The following is a 17,396-nucleotide window of genomic DNA, read 5'->3' as shown; positions in this document are numbered from 1 at the left end:
TTTCCAGAACCAGGTGTACGATGGTAGGGTCACTTTAGTCTCCTGATCATCCCGGTCTAAGGGGCTTATTGGAGCTATCTAGATCAACGAACAGATCGATGGAGGAGAACAGCCGTAAACGCAACGCGAGAATGGTACGGTGTGAGTAGACTGAGCCAGTCTGTGAAGTATTCTGACTGATAATGATTGTAGTGGGCGCATCGTGAGTCTAGGTTCTGTCGCAATGCCTTGGCTGTCCGCTGATTGAATAATCAGAGACTTACAGTGCTTTTTGCCGTAACTACGGGAATTATTGCACCCCCGCCGTAGGGCCTCATGATTGGAATCAGGACATCATTGCCAAGATGGCCAGAGATTTGACTCCGCAATGGAAGCAGATGCTCTCGTCAGTCCAGGGTAGACTCAATGCAGATGTTGAAAATCTTGAGGATGAGATGGATGCGGCCATGGAACTACTCTGTAAGGGCCTCAGCAGTTTTCATTTTTACGAATGACGTTTGCTGATCGCTTGCCTGCAAGCTACGGAACTCGAAGCTTTCCCAGAAGTCAACGATGTAATTGGGGAGGTATTGCTTGCGCGTACCAGTCAAACTTTATCCAGGATGGAGTCTTTGAGGGAAACGTTCCAGGATGACGTTCGGTGAGGTATTCTTCTCAACCAAGCCTGGCTCTATGCTAACTGTTCTGAAAGTGCCCTGGAAGTAGATGCCCTTACAGGAATCCGGACTTCGATCGTCGGTCAGGCAATGGAAGAATCTTACAGGCGCTGTAACATGGAGTATGGTATGATATTTTGGGTCTCTGTTCCGGTGCTTCTTCATGTGGCTAATACTCGATGTAGGCAGGGGAAGCGACCAACGACGAAAGGGGATCATCAACGGTACGGTGCAGAGCCAAGACTTCTTTGTGAATCACATGCGAGAGTTCCGAAGAAGATGGAAGACTTTGGCAGATGAATTCCAGAAGGAGCTCCAGGACTCGATTAAAAATGAGCTTGGTCTTATGAGCACATCTTTCGACATCATTAGGGACGAGAATGTTGCAATGGAAAGCGAGGAAAACCCGGAACTTAGACAATGCCTGGAGATTGAAATCGGTCGGGCCAAGGAGCAGCTGGAACGCATCAGGCATATCATGACTTCTCAGTAATATCTCGGTCTCTTATTACGACGCATAGTTATCCTCAAACAGGCATTGATTTTGAGTCTGCTGAGCGACTGGGCGGAGCACTACCGCCCCAGGACCTCTCGTTCTTGTCGTTCTTTTTGTCCCTATCGTGCCTTTCTTTTCTATTGACCCTCTGATTCGTGACTCTATCGCCCCATGTCTGGGGTTGAGACGCTCTTGTCTTCGAGATGCCCGCTAATCTGACCTCAATTTTCAATTTCCGAAATCGAACAGAAGACCCGTACTCGGCTCGAGAAGTTGGAGGAATCCTAATTGTTGCTGTAATATATGCAGGCTTGCCACCGCGAAGAATTGCTTTAGGGTTTTGCATGGTCGGGTGCTCCTACGCGCACGTGAAAGTATTGTGCGATAATTATGGGAACCTCATTCTGTAGGTACGCTCGAGATGCTGTACCCAATGGGTCGCATATTCGGAAATCTTAAGCGAGGCCAAGGGACGGAAATAATTCCTTTTCTGGGCAAGCTCTTGGCTCAGTAGACAACATTCCCAGAGACGGTGAACCGGTTCCTACTCGGTACGAGTATTCTCCGAGCATCCGTTGAAGTGGCTCATCATTTACAACACCGTGATGAGAAAGAGAACTTCTCCAGATATCTTCGTCTTAACTACCGGCGGGTCATTTGCGAGAAGCAATAGTCCGGATGCGCGTCGCCCAAAAATCGGTTGTAATACGATGCGACAGTGATCGAACTCAGAAAGACCACACCCATGTAAGGTGCTCTAGGACCCGCCGCGCATTGCACCCTGTCTTGAGTTGCCAAGGCGCTTCGCGGAACTCGTAGCGTGATGCATTTTCAGCTTTCAGCCACATTTCTTGGCATCGAATCAGAGGAGTGGTGGAGCTATCACAACCCATTCCAATCAGCAGTACGGAAATCGTCACGAGGGCGGGCTTTTGACTCAGTAAATTGTTCCGGGTCCGACTCTTTAAGAGTGATATGGCCCGGTAGGATTTTGAACGAAGTCCGTGAACAATAGCAGCGAGGTCGCCCATTGCACAGCAACCACCACCTGCCGTCGACGAACTTGGTGACCATGTCTCAGGAAATTCACACGGGAGTCTGGATTGACTGGAGCCATGGTAGAGTTCTAGGCGCCACGATCACCATGTCCGCCCGCGACGGGGCTCTTCTGCTTGCCTTCATCGCAACATTCGTCACCGTGGTCGCAACGAGACTCTGGAGGATTGTCACATTTGTATGCCATCAGATCCTTGCATCTGGGGGTGAACATGACGGATTGTACTACCAACGACAACTCATTCTCCGAAATACACCGACACCAATGGCCGCCACTGGGCTGTTCCTCCGTCAGGCTTGGAATTGGCGGGGCCATGCGAACTACCCACTTTTGAGAACACTTCCATGGGCCATTGGCGGAGTCTTATATGTTGCGATCTTTGCAGTTGCAGCCATATTCTCGTCTCGTATCTCGGACGGTGCCACACAATTCCGATTATTGGCTGCGGGCGATTGTGGTGCATTTGAACCGGCGGACAGGGACGCTCTCCAACAGAAATCAACCTACGACAACTCCATGGCTTCAGTCTATGCTCGACAGTGCTACACAAACTCTTCAGCGGCCTCGTGCGACAGTCTACCCGTCTCTTCGATACGCTGGACGGGAACATCTGTCGAATGTCCTTTTGCGGGCGACATCTGCGTGGGAACCACCGGAGCCAGCGCTTTCAAAATGGAGTCGGAGGTGATCAACTCACAATCGCATTTGGGTATCAACCGGGCTGAAAAATATCGCGTCAATTACCGAAGAGAAACCGTGTGTGCTCCACTCATCACAGGGTCCAGGTTCGCCCGAGATGTGAACGGAAGCGAAGCAGAGACTTTCGGGTGGGAAGACAACGTTCTGGTCAAGTATCTATATGGGAACCTGCAATCTCGGAATTATACGCATATCTATAACAAGTATGGACAGAACATGCACACTGGATATGGCACTGGAGTCTACGTCTCATTCGCCCACAGAACCGACAACTTCTGGACACCGATAGATGCGTTGGCCCTCGACCACAGGGATATCACACTGATGTTCATCGCACCCAACTCAGTCCTTCATCTGCAACCAAATGACGATCCTGTTTTTGGAGCCAATATTCCTGTGGATACTGAGGGTGGTACCACTTACTATCAACCCGACCGATACGTAAGCCCTATTGCTTGTGCCGACAGGCATGAGATTTGCAATCCCAATAACGGCATCTGCACTTCTCTGGTAGGAAGTGGCGAGATTATGTCTAGCGCGCGAGAAGAGCGTTTGGAGCTCGATCCGGTACAACTGGCAACTGTAGAGCGACTGTTATTCCATCTTTCGATATCATCATTCTACCATTTGATATGGACACGCACACAGAGCTTTCTCGAGGCACAAGAGTTGGTGGCGGAATTGATGCAGCTCAAATTGCCTTCCGACCAGTGGAAGAGGGAGATGGGACGCCTTTTCGCCGATGCTCTGTCCAAGCTACAGCACCAAGTGACGGAGTATGCCACGGGCCCCTCAATTGCTGTGCCAGGATCGATCTTCAAAGCTTGGAATGCCAGCGCAAACAGCTCGGAAGCCCAAGAGCAGGTACAAGTTGCACACGAAGCCATGTGTAAGTCTCAGATTACCAGGGATGCCCAGGGGACACTCAACTTTTCCATCTTGGGACTATCGCTTCTACTAGCAGTGGGATTCGTAATTATTGGACTCTCGTTTGTCCTGGAACCCACGACGATCTTTCTGCAGAAGAAATCAGGATACGGAGCGACAAAAGCTAAGAGATGGGAGCGAGATGAAAATCTGCAAGTCATGCGCATGCTGTTTGAGTTGAGATATGCGGGCAGATGGAAGGGAAGAACGGACTCTTTCCCGACTACTGTTTCGAAGGACCGATTCAGATATGATGCGGAGTATCTTGGAGAGGAGCAAATGTACCAGGAAATCCGGCACAATGCAGGCGGTGTCAAGTCTTGAGATGCGAGGAGAGGAGCAAGGAATTTGGCAGCAGCAGATAATCTAGGGCGTCAAGCCTTATGTGTTCTCTAAATCGTGTTCACAACTCAGTAGCCACCAATCGGAACGTTTCAAGAAAGCGACCCCAGGAGAATTTGTTGGGAATGAATTTGATATCTAAAAACAGCAGCGCTCAAAGGACAATCATCCACGCTTAGCAGGTGGAGTCCGGGGGCCCGTCAGTGCTACACTCGATGACGCCGTTCGCCAGCTTGACCGATCCTTCTCTCGTGACTAGGTTGTCATTGTTAGCAAATTTGACTCGTATAATAAACCAGTACGAGCTACGTTGAGAGATGACAAGGTAGACTTGCAAAGCCCGTTGATGACAGAAGAGTTGGCAAAGGCCAATTGCTTTCGGCAACATGAATGTACAATCAGTGGTAGAACTTACTGCTGGGTGTTGTGATTACAGCGACCTCCTTGGGACTGTTCTCAGGGTCGATGCAAGTTTTGAAGCGGTATGTAAACTTTGTGCCTCCGGGAATGCCCAGCTCAGTCGGCCGGTTCTTGATAGCAAACTCAATATCGCCCTTCCTGATAGGTGAAGGAACGCCAGTGCCATAGCAGACTAGATCAACAGCCGAAGCGGCGCCAAGGAAGGACGCGATGGCGGCGAAAACAATTGAGGACTTCATGTTGTCGTTGATGTGAATGGGTATCAAGGTTACAAAGCGAGAGTGGTGCGAAAGAGTGGCTGAGGTAGCTAACTGATTTCACCAATTGTTGAGGCCGACATGCACGTCTTTAATAACTTCGACATTATTAAAAATAGTAGATCCCTAAGGTAAAGTCCCACGTAGAGACACCTCTTACGACGGGTCACGGTCCTCATTGCGGCCGTCGAAAAGTCAATGTCTTTGAGTCATGATCGCATTTGGGCGACTTGTAACCGCTTGGCACGCCGCGAACTCCACAACTTTGCTCCCGCAACCGATGGGCGCATTGAGCCTCTGCGGGTAGGTATGATCCAGATCAATTGTCGCTTTAAACGCGGAACAACTCTGGCGTTCTCGTCGAAGATTTAAGCCAGGGGAGCTGCACCAAACCACACGAAGTCACGTATCACGCATACTTACTACGTGTAGGCACGCTTGTGTCGGAATTTACGGATATGAAGAAAACGAAAATTAGAGTGGTAGAATTTCCCACGGTACGCTTTCCGTTGATCTTGGTCCTTCTGGTAGTTGAGTACGAGTAATGTGGTGCTAGTTGCACGCAACCCTTGAAGGTGTTAGAGTCCTTCCCCAGTTTCATTTTGATAGCCCCGGCGGAGACTTCCGGGCGCCCTCGTGTCTGACATTGGATGAACACGTCTCAGCCAATCTATTCGGACCCCAATCGTTCTGACTCTATTGAGCTTATTACCTACCCACTCCGGGTCGTCCTGCTTGTACCTCCCGCATTGCGCACCGATTGAGCATGGTTCCCCTGTCCTAGCGAGTCGGTTTTGTACTAAGGCTAAGCCCCCATGGTTGAGACGTCGCATGAGTTTGTCGTTCGGTAGACCGTCTACGGAAAGTTCGCGGTGTCCGTAATATTGGACAGAAGTAGAGCAGACAGGCTGCACAGAATCGAATTGGAGCCCTGGGTCAAAACCGGCTGGTTTGCGCCTCATATCACGAGGTTGACGTGGTCCGATCACACATTAGCCAACTCAGTCTCCCTGGCTATGCCGCTTCATGGGCGAGCGAAGCTCTTCAGCGCCTCTAGAAGATGCTCATCTCAACCACCTGGTCCGTCAGCTGCCATTCAGCTATCAGCAGAGCCTTTAAGTAGTCGTCGTCTAAGGTCATATAACGGGAGAGTCTTACTTACCAAGCGGATAACAGTTGGCCGAGGTCTTAGAGTTTATATTAATGATGTATTCATCCTATAAACCCTGTCGCCCCTGTCGTCTCGGTCGTCTCCACGTCTCTGTCGTCTCTGTTGTCTCTATCGTCTCTGTCGTCTTTGTCGTCTTTATCGTCCCTATTGTCCCCGTCCCTATTATCGTCGCTACCGTTTTCGTTATTATCCCTATTGTTATCGATACCTACTACCCGCCCGGGTAGCCAGGAAAGAACGGTCCATGGAGTAGGTCGACGTACAGGTCGATATTGACAAGCTTCAACATGTCGTCTGGATGATTGATCCGGGATAGGGGTGGTGAAGGATTGAGGGGTGAGGGGGATGTTCTTTTTTCTTGGGGGACGTGCCGTGAACGGCGGCGTGCCTGCCGTGGGTCAGCAGATTTCTCGTCCAGTACACCACTCATTCCATGTTCGTGGTCCCGTACCGCTTTTACTCGGCATCGTCCCATTTCATCGTAGCCTCAGTCCGAAGGCGGGGAAGATAGTAGTCGGGGACGTGGGTCACGACAATCGAGTTGGGGAAGACTGACCCGTTCTCATCCACCATCGTAAAAGCCAGCTGATCGATCGGGAATTTGGGAAACCAGCGAGAACCTTCACGAAGACCGGCCCGCCAGCGATGCCCTTGATGTTGCGCTTGGTTGGTCGGAGTGCCATCATTTTTTCTTTTCAGCGGCGCGTTTTTGCTGCCGGGGCGTCCTCCGCCAGCCAGCCGACGTGGACAGTGGTGTCAGTGAGGTGGCGCTCTCGAGTCGGGTTGGGCGGGCAGACCTGCGTGCTAGTATTCCAGTTGCGGAATACTGGTTTGAAGACTGCGTCGCGCGCCCGCTTATAACTCTGGTTGTCCGCCATAGGGTCACCAAGGCGGTTGACGCGCCACAGGATGGGGAGCAGGTCGTTGGCAATCCCATTTTTGCGGTCGAGCAGATCGTCGATGGACTCTGCCAATTAAACATAGTCCAGCCGATGGACTGAGGCCGCCTTCGGATTGTTGTGGAGGCGAGCTGCGTTTCGAGCTTGCAGCTTGAAGCCTGCGTTGACATCAAGTCTTCTGTCCATCTTGTGGTCGTATGCATCGTATGGGTCTGTTGTGTTGTTCTGCCTCGGCCTCCGCTTGCGTCAACGGGGGGAGGGCGGCGCAGCACCACTGGCAGGCATTGTGGTACGTTGTGCTGGTGAATTGTACGAAAGATGATAATAGATATTGCCTTTGCCGGCATCAAGCTTGGGGGTATGCCCCACGAGGCTGCGGGTATCATAGAAGAGGGAAAAGTCCTTAGACGATATACAAATAATCAAATACATTCTAGAAGGTTAACATTAGATGAATAATAAGAAATACATCTGATATTTCTGTCTATGAAACAGGGAGTAGGGGACTTCCATTGCCATCCTGACTGGTGCTGGGACCTAAATTGGGGAAGGGGAACTCCTGTTCCTATCAAGTCTGTATAAGAAAGTGGGAGAAAGGAGAAACTTCTCATACGGATATTGTATGTGATGCCCATTGTTGATAGTCCTTTCATCAGGATACCTGGCCGTTCAGCGTATCTTATTCTGTGTTAGTGCAGACATAGGGTCCTCTTTCAACGTTTTGCAGCAGGGTACCTTTGTGCTACGACTCGTATAGTTATTGGACTCCATGCACTCGGTAGCATGAAGCCTTTCAGTACAAAACACTACGAAGACAAGATGAAGTCTCTCGGTATACTTCTCCGATCTGTACGTGCCTGTGTAGAGTGGAGTGAACACCTTCAGACGTCATGCCAACTATTGCAAGGGTGCCTTTGATTCTCAAGATGGCTTGATCGCTATCCAGTCCGGATTGGTTGAGATACCTATCAGTCAGAATCCCGCTCTATGCAAGAATCCAAGTTGCTGACCAAAGCTGACAGAATGGGCGAGGCAGAAAGGGAAAATAGAACTACACATCAGGCTGTGGCAGCAGCTGGGTGTGCCAACGGCCTGTTTTCCCGTCGTTCTTCTTTCTCCGCTTGGAGATTGACAGAAACGTCCAGGGCCGGATTAAAGCCGAGGAAGGCTTCCTCCTGTAATTGGAGCGTCAGCTGCTCAGCGATTCGATAAGCAGAAAGTGTTCTGCATTGATACATACCTGGGCCACTCTCCCAGAATCAACAGACGATCAAGGCTCCCACCACGCGCTGCCAGCACCAACACCAACGACTCTCCAAAGCCGTTCACCAACCCCATCACCGAAGAGGCTCAGAGTCAGCAATAACGAATCAAGCCTTCTACCCAGTATAAGAGCCCCCACAATGACCAGAAGGAGTAAGGAAGCGCGGCGACGGGGCAAACGCTGGCAGCGCGGAGTCCTGCACGTCAAGGAGAACTGGACAAGCTCGCCCATGGCATGCAGAATCATTGAAAAGTTGCGCAGCCACGACAGCGCCGACTTCGCGCCGACCAGACTGGTCAACGTTTCGTCGTGGGACGTGATCGAGCCGGCCGGGGCCCCGACCGAATACATGGCTTTGTCATACGTGTGGACGCAGCACCCGGATAGAGAAGGCCTACGACGCACCGTCCAAGAGGCGATGCGGCACACGGGGATCGGCAATGTTTGGATCGACGCTTTGTGCGTGAAGCAGGACGACACCGGCGACTTGGCCCGCGAGATACCGAAGATGGGCCTTTACTACGAGAAGGCGGCCGGCGTGCTGGCCGTCGTGCCGGAGCTGCAGAGTGCCATGATGCAATTGGCGGACCCGCTCGGAGGCAGACGAGAAGGATGGATAGAGGGGCCCGAAGGCGACGAATACAAACTGACATCCTGGCTGGAAGCCCGCTACAGGCAGCTGGGCAAGCAGTTGAAGATCAGTAAATGGAGTCAAAGGGTGTGGACGTTCCAAGAGGCCGTTTTAAACGAGCAGACGATAGCTTGGAACGGCTGGGGGTTCTGCTCGATGGAGGACCTCGCAGTAGCGCAGATCGTGGAAGCTCTAGGAGGCAGAGCCAGATCGGTCACGCGGCTGGTGGAGAAGGTGTGGGCGGCCAACACAGAGGGCGGCTCTTCGGCAGAGGCCACTACATGGAACCCCTTCCTCCGGCACACGATGAGTCCAAAGGTGAAGTTGGCGGATATTCCAACCTTGTGGAACAACAACAAGGAGAGACAATGCGGGAGAGAAGAAGACCTCTTGTACGGATACATGGGACTAGTGGGCGATCTGCCGGACAACATAACTGTCGATTACGGTCTGGGTTTCGCGGGCGTCTACGACAGGTTAATGAGGGGACGAAGTGTCAATCTCACAGTGATGTGCAGCTCGCCCAACGCGGCGTCTGGAAAGTGCTGGATGCCCAGGGTCAAGGACAATCGCTTGGAGATTGAAGCTGATGGACACCCATCGATTGAGAGCTGCGGGCTGGTGAGCAACGGGGGTCTGCTGCAAATCAAGGGGTTCGTGGCAACGCTGGTGAGTGCGGATGCAGCGGTTCTAGTGCTGAAGCCGGTGCGTCAAAGGCACAATTATGAAAAGGTAGAGAAGGGAGCGGATGATGATTCGTGGTTCGGACTATCCTCTGGCCGACGTTATCTGTCTCAGGAACAGCTTGAGCGCCACACAAATGCGGAGGTGCTCTGTTTGAAGGTGAAGGGCTCAGGGGTGGAATCGATCATGGTGTTGTTGGGACAGCGGTCGGGCAATCGGTTCCATCGAGAACAGACAATATTGCTCGCAGCGGATGGACCATCCGACGTGATTCAAAGTACGTGGGAAGTTGGATTCGAGTCCAGATAGACTGCGCACAAGCGAACAATGCTAGCATGCCGGCAATCCTAGTGCTCATTCAGTCCCTCCATATTCTTTTGCCATGTCTGGCAGAACATGTTTTCACTCGAGTTGTCAAGGCTGCCAGAAAAGACATGGACGATGGGGAGAGGGGTCACCGCACATGCGATGTTCCCGACGGGGCCTCAGTGCTTTTCCGTGCTGGGCCTTTGAAAGACCGGGCGCTTACGCATGCCAAGACAGGACCCCCGAAGCTGAGCTGTGATGTAACCTATGTAAGCGCTGATAACATCAGGCTGTCAGTTTTTCTCCTCCAGCATGGAGAACATGTCACATTCTACGATGCTTTGATTGGCCTTGAAGTCTCCCAGTGCGGGGATCCAGATCCTGCCGTTGTTCTTTTTATCTTTCCCTCTGCTCGGCCGCGTAAGGCTGCGACGCAGGATCAGAAAAATTCCGTATCTCTCCGCAGACCAACTTGTCTTAGGGGGCTTATCATCTCTCCAGGCTCCAACCTCCAGCCACGACAGAAACCATTGCGATACCTTTTGACGTTCTGAACAATGTCATCAGAGACCGGGAATGTTGTCGACATCCATGCGCCTGTGGATGGCTGGGTGGGTACTTCACGGGACAGAGGGAGTGTTGAAATTCTTTGGGACTGTTGCTTCACTGTTATCCTCTGTTGCTGGGTTTCTACGCATCCCAATGCCTCATCGCCTTCAGACAGGTGGTACCATCACTTTCTCGATAAGTTACACTTGGCTCTACTAGGTCTGTTGGGACCCGACTTTCTTTTTGGACTTGCCCTAGGGCAATTGTCAAGTGCACGAAGAAGTGTTAAGGTACGTGGTAGCTATGTTACGCGCACTAAGAGTCCGTGACTATTTTACTGACTTTATAGTTATTTAAACGCGATGCACATCTATGCAACGGGTCCACATGGACGTATCGCTATGCTTTCTTCGTCGATATGGGCGGATTATTTTTGAAAAGCCCAGATTTTCCCGATGGCTTCCCAGTTACTGCCGAAGAACTTCATTACCTAGTGAAACATGAGCACGTAGAGTTTCCCAATATGGAATCTCTAAAGGTCGATAAGACTGACACCGCAGACACCTTATCTAGGTAGGTACTGACCCCTCTCATGTCTCTGGCATCTCCATGAGGTGGCATTTGGTAGCCATGTGATAGCGATACACAGGAGCTGACGATGTGCTCCCAGAGTTCTCACTGTTCTCCAAGTTATATGGTTTAGTGTTGGCCAGCTCTCGCGGATACACAAGGGCCTTCCGATGACCACCTTGGAGCTGACCGCATTATCGTTCGTTTCGGTTACGGTCTTCACCTCGGCGTGCTGGTATTGGAAACCAACCATCCGCCAGCCCGTATATATCGATACTAGGAATGGAAAACTAGTGAGCGAGATTCGTACCAGAGCCAAGCTGGAGGTTCGTTTCCCTCCGCCCCTGGGTTGATTGATGTTGAACTAAGTGTTTAGACGCACCCTAACCTCAACGAAGATGAATGGTACCGAACGCCTGTTCATTTTGTGAGAGGGCACCCTTGGCTGTTCGGTGCTCATTTCGCATACTACTATCGTTTCTTGGAAATCATACATGTCAAACTGCTTTCCAGATCTATGAACCAGAAGCTATGGGATCGAGTTCCGCCGTACGTTTGGGAGCCTGCACACCCGGTTTTTGTGCTACTCGGAGCTTTGGTAATGACTTTCTTTGGCTTGTCTTTTCTCTTGGCTTGGAAATTCTACTTCCCAACCGATACAGAAAAGCTTCTCTGGAGGGTTTTCGCCTCATATCACGCCTTCTTTTGCATACAAGGCGGCTTGTACTACGCAGTTGATATTTGCATGTGGCATCGGCGTAACAACGCGAAGTACGAGAACCAAACGCATCGACACGTCATCGAGCACGAGTTAGCGGAGAACGCGGCAATGCCAAACGATCCGGAAGCAACTATCCCGCAAAACTCGCCAAAACTTAAACAGCGCATATTCAATAGGCTGCACCGCTGGGCGATGAAATGGAGAAACACATCGGTCAACCAAGACCCAGATATGGGGATACCACTTCGCATTAGTGTGCCGATGTCCATTTTCCTCTTTTTTTATATTTGTGGCCGTTTGTTCGTGTACATCGAAGATTTCTATTCTCTCCGTCGACAGCCTGCAGGCGTTTACCTCACCGTCAATCGGTTCATGCCATTTTCGGGATGAGATCACGTAAATGTAGCATTACAGTCCCACAAACACTAAGAGGCCCAAACTAGAGTCATGTTGCCTGTTTAGTGATGGGTTTGAGTAAAAGAGAGGTAAAAAAGAAACGAGCATCGTATTGAGAACAAGGTTCGGCTCGAGGAATTATGGAGATGATGTCATGTTAACCCAGGCTAATCTAGCCAATGAAGGGGCGCCGCGACGTGCGCAATTCTCCACCAGAGTTATCTGATTTAAGGTAGATTGTTCAGGGAGTGGTTTCTTTTTCTCAGGGGCCGAGTTCTCAGGGATTTTCAACACCACGCGCCGAAAAAAAACGTCCCGGCTTGAAAACTCAAATCGCACTTCAATTTGAAAAATCACGATGCCGCCGTCACGAATGCTGAGGAGGCTCGACGCGGACAGAAGGGCAACTCTTGCCGCTAGATACGGTGTCAGACGGCGTGCCGCTGTGTCCGGTGCCAACCGGCGCGTCAAAGCCAAGCCGTCCGGCGCGGCCGCTGCGCCGGCTGGCCGCCCCGCGACCGGCGCTACGCCTGGGATACCCCATTCATCCACCCCGAATAATGACAAGATAGCATGTCCCATCTCGGTGACATCCGAGCCAGAGCCCGGCCAGCAGACGTTGAGCCAGTCGTCTGCGCAAAACGCCGCCGCGGCGGTGTACTTTGACGCCGACGACTTCAGTGACGATGATGATCTCAGCTTCCAGCTAGCATCACCAGCACAGAGGAAGAAGCAAACCTCCACGCCGAAGACTACGAGAGCACCGCGACCAAAGGGGCCCAAAGGCAATGCTAGAGTGTGCTTCAGGCATGAGAAGCAGTGGCAAGAAGAACGCGACGGGTGGCTTGGCCATGCAACTAGAGAGATCAGCTTTTGGGACATGTTGACGCCGTGAGTTGTCTCTGCCTACAGCTTTAGTCATCCGGAGTGCCGGGTTATGCCAAAGTTGTAAGATCTCCGTTATCCAAACCGGGACTGACTCTATCCCCAGGGCACACATTGACACACTTCTTTCCTTCACGGAAACCTGCGAACGGCTAACCAAGTTTTCCTTTACCCTTCACGACGTCGACAGCGGCGCCACCAACTCGGCCGAGAAATTGACAGACGATGACATCGTCAAGATCGCCCAAGCCTGTCCCAAACTCAAAACATTCAATCTACCAGGCGCCTCGGGCCTCACGGAGAAGTCGTTCCTCGCGCTATGCGAGCATTGCCCTGATCTCACACATCTACACATCAGCAAGGCTACACGATGCGAGGGGAATACCGGCCACGACAAGGTGTTCGAGGCGTTGACGCAACGTCCGGAGTTAGCACCGAAGCTGAAGGAGCTCCGTATCGCGGACAGTAACTTTACGAAGAAAGTGCTGCGGGTATTTTCAAAGGCACGGCCAAAGGTTCACATCATCCTAATGTCAGTCAGTGAGATCAAGAAATGGGGTGATTGGGAGATAGAACGCTATCAATCTGAGTGGTGGAGAGGGAAGTGCCAGGACATGGATGGGGTGGCCAAGAGGGAACAGCGGAGATTTGACAGGAGCATGGGTTTTTAGTGAATGATACTGAGATAGGAGTGTCATCGTTATGGTGTCCAAAAGAGTTTTGCTAGCTGGGCGGATACTTAGCCGGGCTGACCAATACCCATAAGCAGTTGGACTTCTTATCGCTTTGTACTAGGTATTCTTGTGAAACCCCTCGTTAGAATTATCTTCGCCGCTGTCGCCGTTGTTGTCTTCGTTGTTACTATTGCTGTTATCCTATCCCCAGTATATGCCTGATTATGAGACAATACTAAAATGCTATCTCTGCAAGTACATGTAGCATACGTAACGACTTTGAGGAGGAAGGAAATTCGGCTCCCACGTGGTTGTATAGCTTGAAACAGATAGCCTATGTACAGATATTGGAAGGCATCGCGGAACACAGGCTTTCTCCATCTACCAATCGAGTGGCAACCTTCTGAGAGTCTCAATGGTATGAGCAACTTTGTGCGAAACCCGAAGCGCACCGTTCGTAGTTCAGTTCCATGAGCTTGCTGCAGTCTTCTGGCTTAGGTTGTAGCAGCACGGAACCCTCTCAACTTCTTAGCAACAGATATGAATCTCTCAGCATAGGTCACGATACACGACATGCCATTGTTAGTAGGTATAATACGGCTCGCCTCTATACGGCGGGGGCATTTCTGTACTTCAAAGGTGAAATCCATCCGTCCTTTGGGCACCTAGAATGAGAATGATTGGCTCGTAAAGGTCGACCAAACATAGTTGGTCTACCCTTGGCAACGAAGATTCAGCTTTGCATAAGTGGGCCACGGCACTTCAGTGCTCACACCCTGGCGGACAACCTCCATCTCCGATAGCCTCAATATCATTATAAACATGAAGTTGCTCTCCTCTTCATCGGGCAAATTGAGAAAATTAACTCATACCCTCTCACCACTTTCGAGTTTCAGCCTGTACATTCATCTCACCTACCAAATACCATCATGTCTGCAGTATCATCACATGCACCCATCATGGAACACTCTCCCATCTCGCCCGAAGACATCTTATTCTTCCAGCAGGCCATCGCCCTCGCCGACCAAACTCTCAAACTCTCCTCTGTCGGGCCCCTTTGCCCAGCTACGGAGGAGAAGGCCAAGGACCTCAAGGAATCCGCCCACGAAGGCCTATTCCCAGACACCAGAACAAACGAGCGCTACACCACGGACGACTATCGCTGCGACGTGCGCGATCACACGAAAGATCTACGGGGGTATTTCAAAGACGAAGCTAAGTACCACGATCTCATCGCCGAGCTGTGCCAAATCTTTCGCGATCATTATGTCCTAAAGTACATGGACTGTCATGTGGACGACTTGCCAGTAGCGCTCCACAAGCTGTGCGGCGTTAGGAGTGATAGTCACTGCGCGGATTACATCCGCACGCGAACGAATCCAACCTGGGATGAGCTCTTGCGGGGAATGCAGGAGGAAGCATTACTCATGTCGAACTATGAGTCCGCGCTGAGGGAGTATGAGCGTGAGCGTGAGTTGGAAAGGAAGCAAAAGCGAGAGTTGGAAAGGGGGCAGAGGTCGACTCCTAGAAGTTGGAAATCCACGTGCGTGGATCTTAATGTTCCAGCAGTGGAGCCGTGGGATTCGACTGCACCTGGGCCGTGGGATTTCCTAGCGTCTGGAATACCATTCTCGGAGCTATGTGGTTCATTCGCACCTGTATCATGGGACTCGTCAGCGCCTGGGCCGTGGGATCCAACAGTGCCTGAACCCGAGGATCCAACATCAACAGGTTTATGTGATTCAATATCACTTGAGGCTTCGGCGCCCGGGCTTTTGAGTTTAGCTGAGGACCGGGACCCGATGGCAAGAAATCAGAATTCGATACTGCCTCTCGCACAACAGCCAACGTCAATCAACGCAGTACCGACGACCGGACCTTGGGAAACAAACGAGAACCCTGAACCAACTCGTATCGAGCAGGATCCCGCCCAATCTCCGGTTCAGAAGCCAAGCCCCCCTCCCGTTCGTCCACTTACCCCATCAACAGACACCATCAAAAGGATCGCACACCTGTTCTGCGAAGATGAATGGACTGACAGAGAGTACGGACAAGAGCGTGCTGACTTCCTCCAAATTCTCAAGGAAAATACGCCCAGCGGCCGCAGGCAAAGGGACTTCAACCGCTACACGGACAAGCTCTTGCGTGGAGAGTACAACGCAATGGCCGGCCACCTCCGCCGCGACAGGAACCTTCTCACGACAAGGCTGCACCGCGCGGAAGACGCGAGCTTGCGGTCTATTTTAAGCGAAGGGGTCAATAAGAAGGAGAAGTCCCTGTTCTTGGTGAACAAGTACATATTCAATGGTTACGATGACCCGTTCTGGAGGGTGTACCCGACAAAGGAGGCTGTGGAGATGAGCGTGTTCCAGGATTACTGGGAGCAGAGGCCCAGACGTCGCACTGACGGTGAAGATGACCTCTTTGGCATACCTGATATGGGTCTCGGGCCATTTAGCTGGTGAGCGACGTGTGAGAATTACGCCGGACGAGATTCCTTCGTGTGGCTGGGAGATTCGGTAGTTACGAATACGAAGATGGCTTTCAGTATGAGTACAGGCATCATTGGCAAGTCATCGTACCTTGGAGAGGCTAAGCTCGGATCTTCCAGGTCAGTTCTGAGGCATGTTTCATACGAAGCGTGTTGAATGTTGGTCCCGGAGTTTGTCGCTGGCAAGCGGTAGATCAAGTTCACGTATCAACACATTTTTATCTCTAAAATTCTATTGCTCTGTAGTCTTGCTTCTAAAGGCCATCTAGCTTCTGTTGCAGTTGCTAGCGCGCTGTGGTTTATTGTTAGCATTTATCCAAGCAAGTGGAATAAAAACACGCACAACGGCTAGGACAAACACCGTGGTACTGATGGTTGGCTCCCATTCCAAATCTGTAGGCCTGTAGCTCGTTCGTATCATCTTCCCACCAGTTCAAATAGTCCGAACAAAGTTCAACCTTGACGATAGGTGTGAGATCCTCTTGATCCCGTGACAGGATAGGTTGAGTTTGGTCTCGGGGGTCGACGTCAGTGTTGCGGGTGCCCAGGCCGCAAGCAAACTCGCAGGTATCGCGTCCGTTGTGTTGTTTGATGAGGGACAGTCGCAGTCTGTGACGCAAATAGTAGACTACCCAGCGTGTGTTGAGGCGACCTTGGCGCTTGAGCTCGGCCTTGTCCATGTTCATGACGCACTGATTGCGATCTCTATTGACATCGGAAAGGTAGTCGGGAGTGTAGAGGATATCGGTGCCGTCAGGGAGTCGAAAGCCCCTCAAGTCAAACGTGGGAAACTCAACTGTGTGGGAATCCGCGATGATTTCGGGCCTGGTGTAGACCCCGGCGCCGGCTCGGCGTTCGTCACGCGCCGTTGCTGGAGGCGTATCGTAGATCAGGTGGCCGACCAGCACCTTGACGCGAGAATATTCGCGGGTGCGGGGGGTTTTAGCAGGTGCGGGCGTTTTATCGTTTGAGTTCCAGTCGCGGAAGACAAGTCCCCAAACCAACTCGCGGGCTTGCTCGAGCTCGATGCTGTCGTCTTTGAGCTTCTGTAGAAGTCGATTTCTGTCCCAGAGCAGGCGGATCAGATCGTCGCCCAACCTTTGCTCCCCGGGCGTTAAGTGCGTGTATGATGCAACCAACTAGGCCGAATTCAGGCGGTAACGAGGTTTCAAGTCCTGTTTGGACCGGTTAGGCAGATTCGTAGCCATGCTGGAGTGGTATGTCGATATGTTGTTGGAAAAAGCCAGAAAAACAAATGAAGTGGCGTGAAGGACGACAAGGACGACGAAGACGAGGACGAC

The 17,396-nt window shown here is 51.5% G+C and overlaps 6 protein-coding genes across 6 annotated transcripts; 4 read left to right on the top strand and 2 right to left on the bottom strand.

The window, feature by feature from the left end:
- Positions 1–2,881: 2,881 nt before the first annotated feature.
- CGCS363_v007934 (uncharacterized protein) lies at positions 2,882–4,159 on the top strand (the record flags this gene model as incomplete). The annotated part of the gene is made up of 1 exon (XM_036639783.1): positions 2,882–4,159. The coding sequence occupies one exon, from the start codon at positions 2,882–2,884 to the stop codon at positions 4,157–4,159; it is 1,278 nt and encodes a 425-aa protein (XP_036493984.1).
- Positions 4,160–4,352: 193 nt separating this feature from the next.
- On the bottom strand, positions 4,353–4,836 carry CGCS363_v007933 (uncharacterized protein; the record flags this gene model as incomplete). The annotated part of the gene is made up of 2 exons (XM_036639782.1): positions 4,353–4,432; positions 4,593–4,836. 2 exons carry the CDS (start codon positions 4,834–4,836, stop codon positions 4,353–4,355), a joined length of 324 nt encoding a protein of 107 aa, XP_036493977.1.
- A 5,530-nt stretch (positions 4,837–10,366) lies between these two features.
- CGCS363_v007932 (uncharacterized protein) lies at positions 10,367–11,281 on the top strand (the record flags this gene model as incomplete). Its single annotated transcript, XM_036639781.1, has 3 exons — positions 10,367–10,648; positions 10,708–10,931; positions 11,029–11,281. 3 exons carry the CDS (start codon positions 10,367–10,369, stop codon positions 11,279–11,281), a joined length of 759 nt encoding a protein of 252 aa, XP_036493978.1.
- A 1,122-nt stretch (positions 11,282–12,403) lies between these two features.
- Positions 12,404–13,474, top strand: CGCS363_v007931 (uncharacterized protein; the record flags this gene model as incomplete). Its single annotated transcript, XM_036639780.1, has 3 exons — positions 12,404–12,936; positions 13,037–13,421; positions 13,472–13,474. 3 exons carry the CDS (start codon positions 12,404–12,406, stop codon positions 13,472–13,474), a joined length of 921 nt encoding a protein of 306 aa, XP_036493979.1.
- Positions 13,475–14,533: 1,059 nt separating this feature from the next.
- On the top strand, positions 14,534–16,069 carry CGCS363_v007930 (uncharacterized protein; the record flags this gene model as incomplete). Its single annotated transcript, XM_036639779.1, has 2 exons — positions 14,534–15,074; positions 15,594–16,069. 2 exons carry the CDS (start codon positions 14,534–14,536, stop codon positions 16,067–16,069), a joined length of 1,017 nt encoding a protein of 338 aa, XP_036493980.1.
- Positions 16,070–16,360: 291 nt separating this feature from the next.
- CGCS363_v007929 (uncharacterized protein) lies at positions 16,361–17,303 on the bottom strand (the record flags this gene model as incomplete). Its single annotated transcript, XM_036639778.1, has 3 exons — positions 16,361–16,387; positions 16,455–17,124; positions 17,236–17,303. The coding sequence occupies 3 exons, from the start codon at positions 17,301–17,303 to the stop codon at positions 16,361–16,363; spliced, it is 765 nt and encodes a 254-aa protein (XP_036494636.1).
- Between the last annotated feature and the right edge of the window lie 93 nt (positions 17,304–17,396).

This window comes from Colletotrichum siamense (genome assembly GCF_013390195.1).
Source record: "Colletotrichum siamense strain Cg363 chromosome Unknown KSG_Cg363_contig05, whole genome shotgun sequence".
NCBI lineage: Eukaryota > Fungi > Ascomycota > Sordariomycetes > Glomerellales > Glomerellaceae > Colletotrichum > Colletotrichum siamense.
Note: the sequence above shows the minus strand (reverse complement) of the source record. Positions and strands in the feature narration are given on the sequence as shown.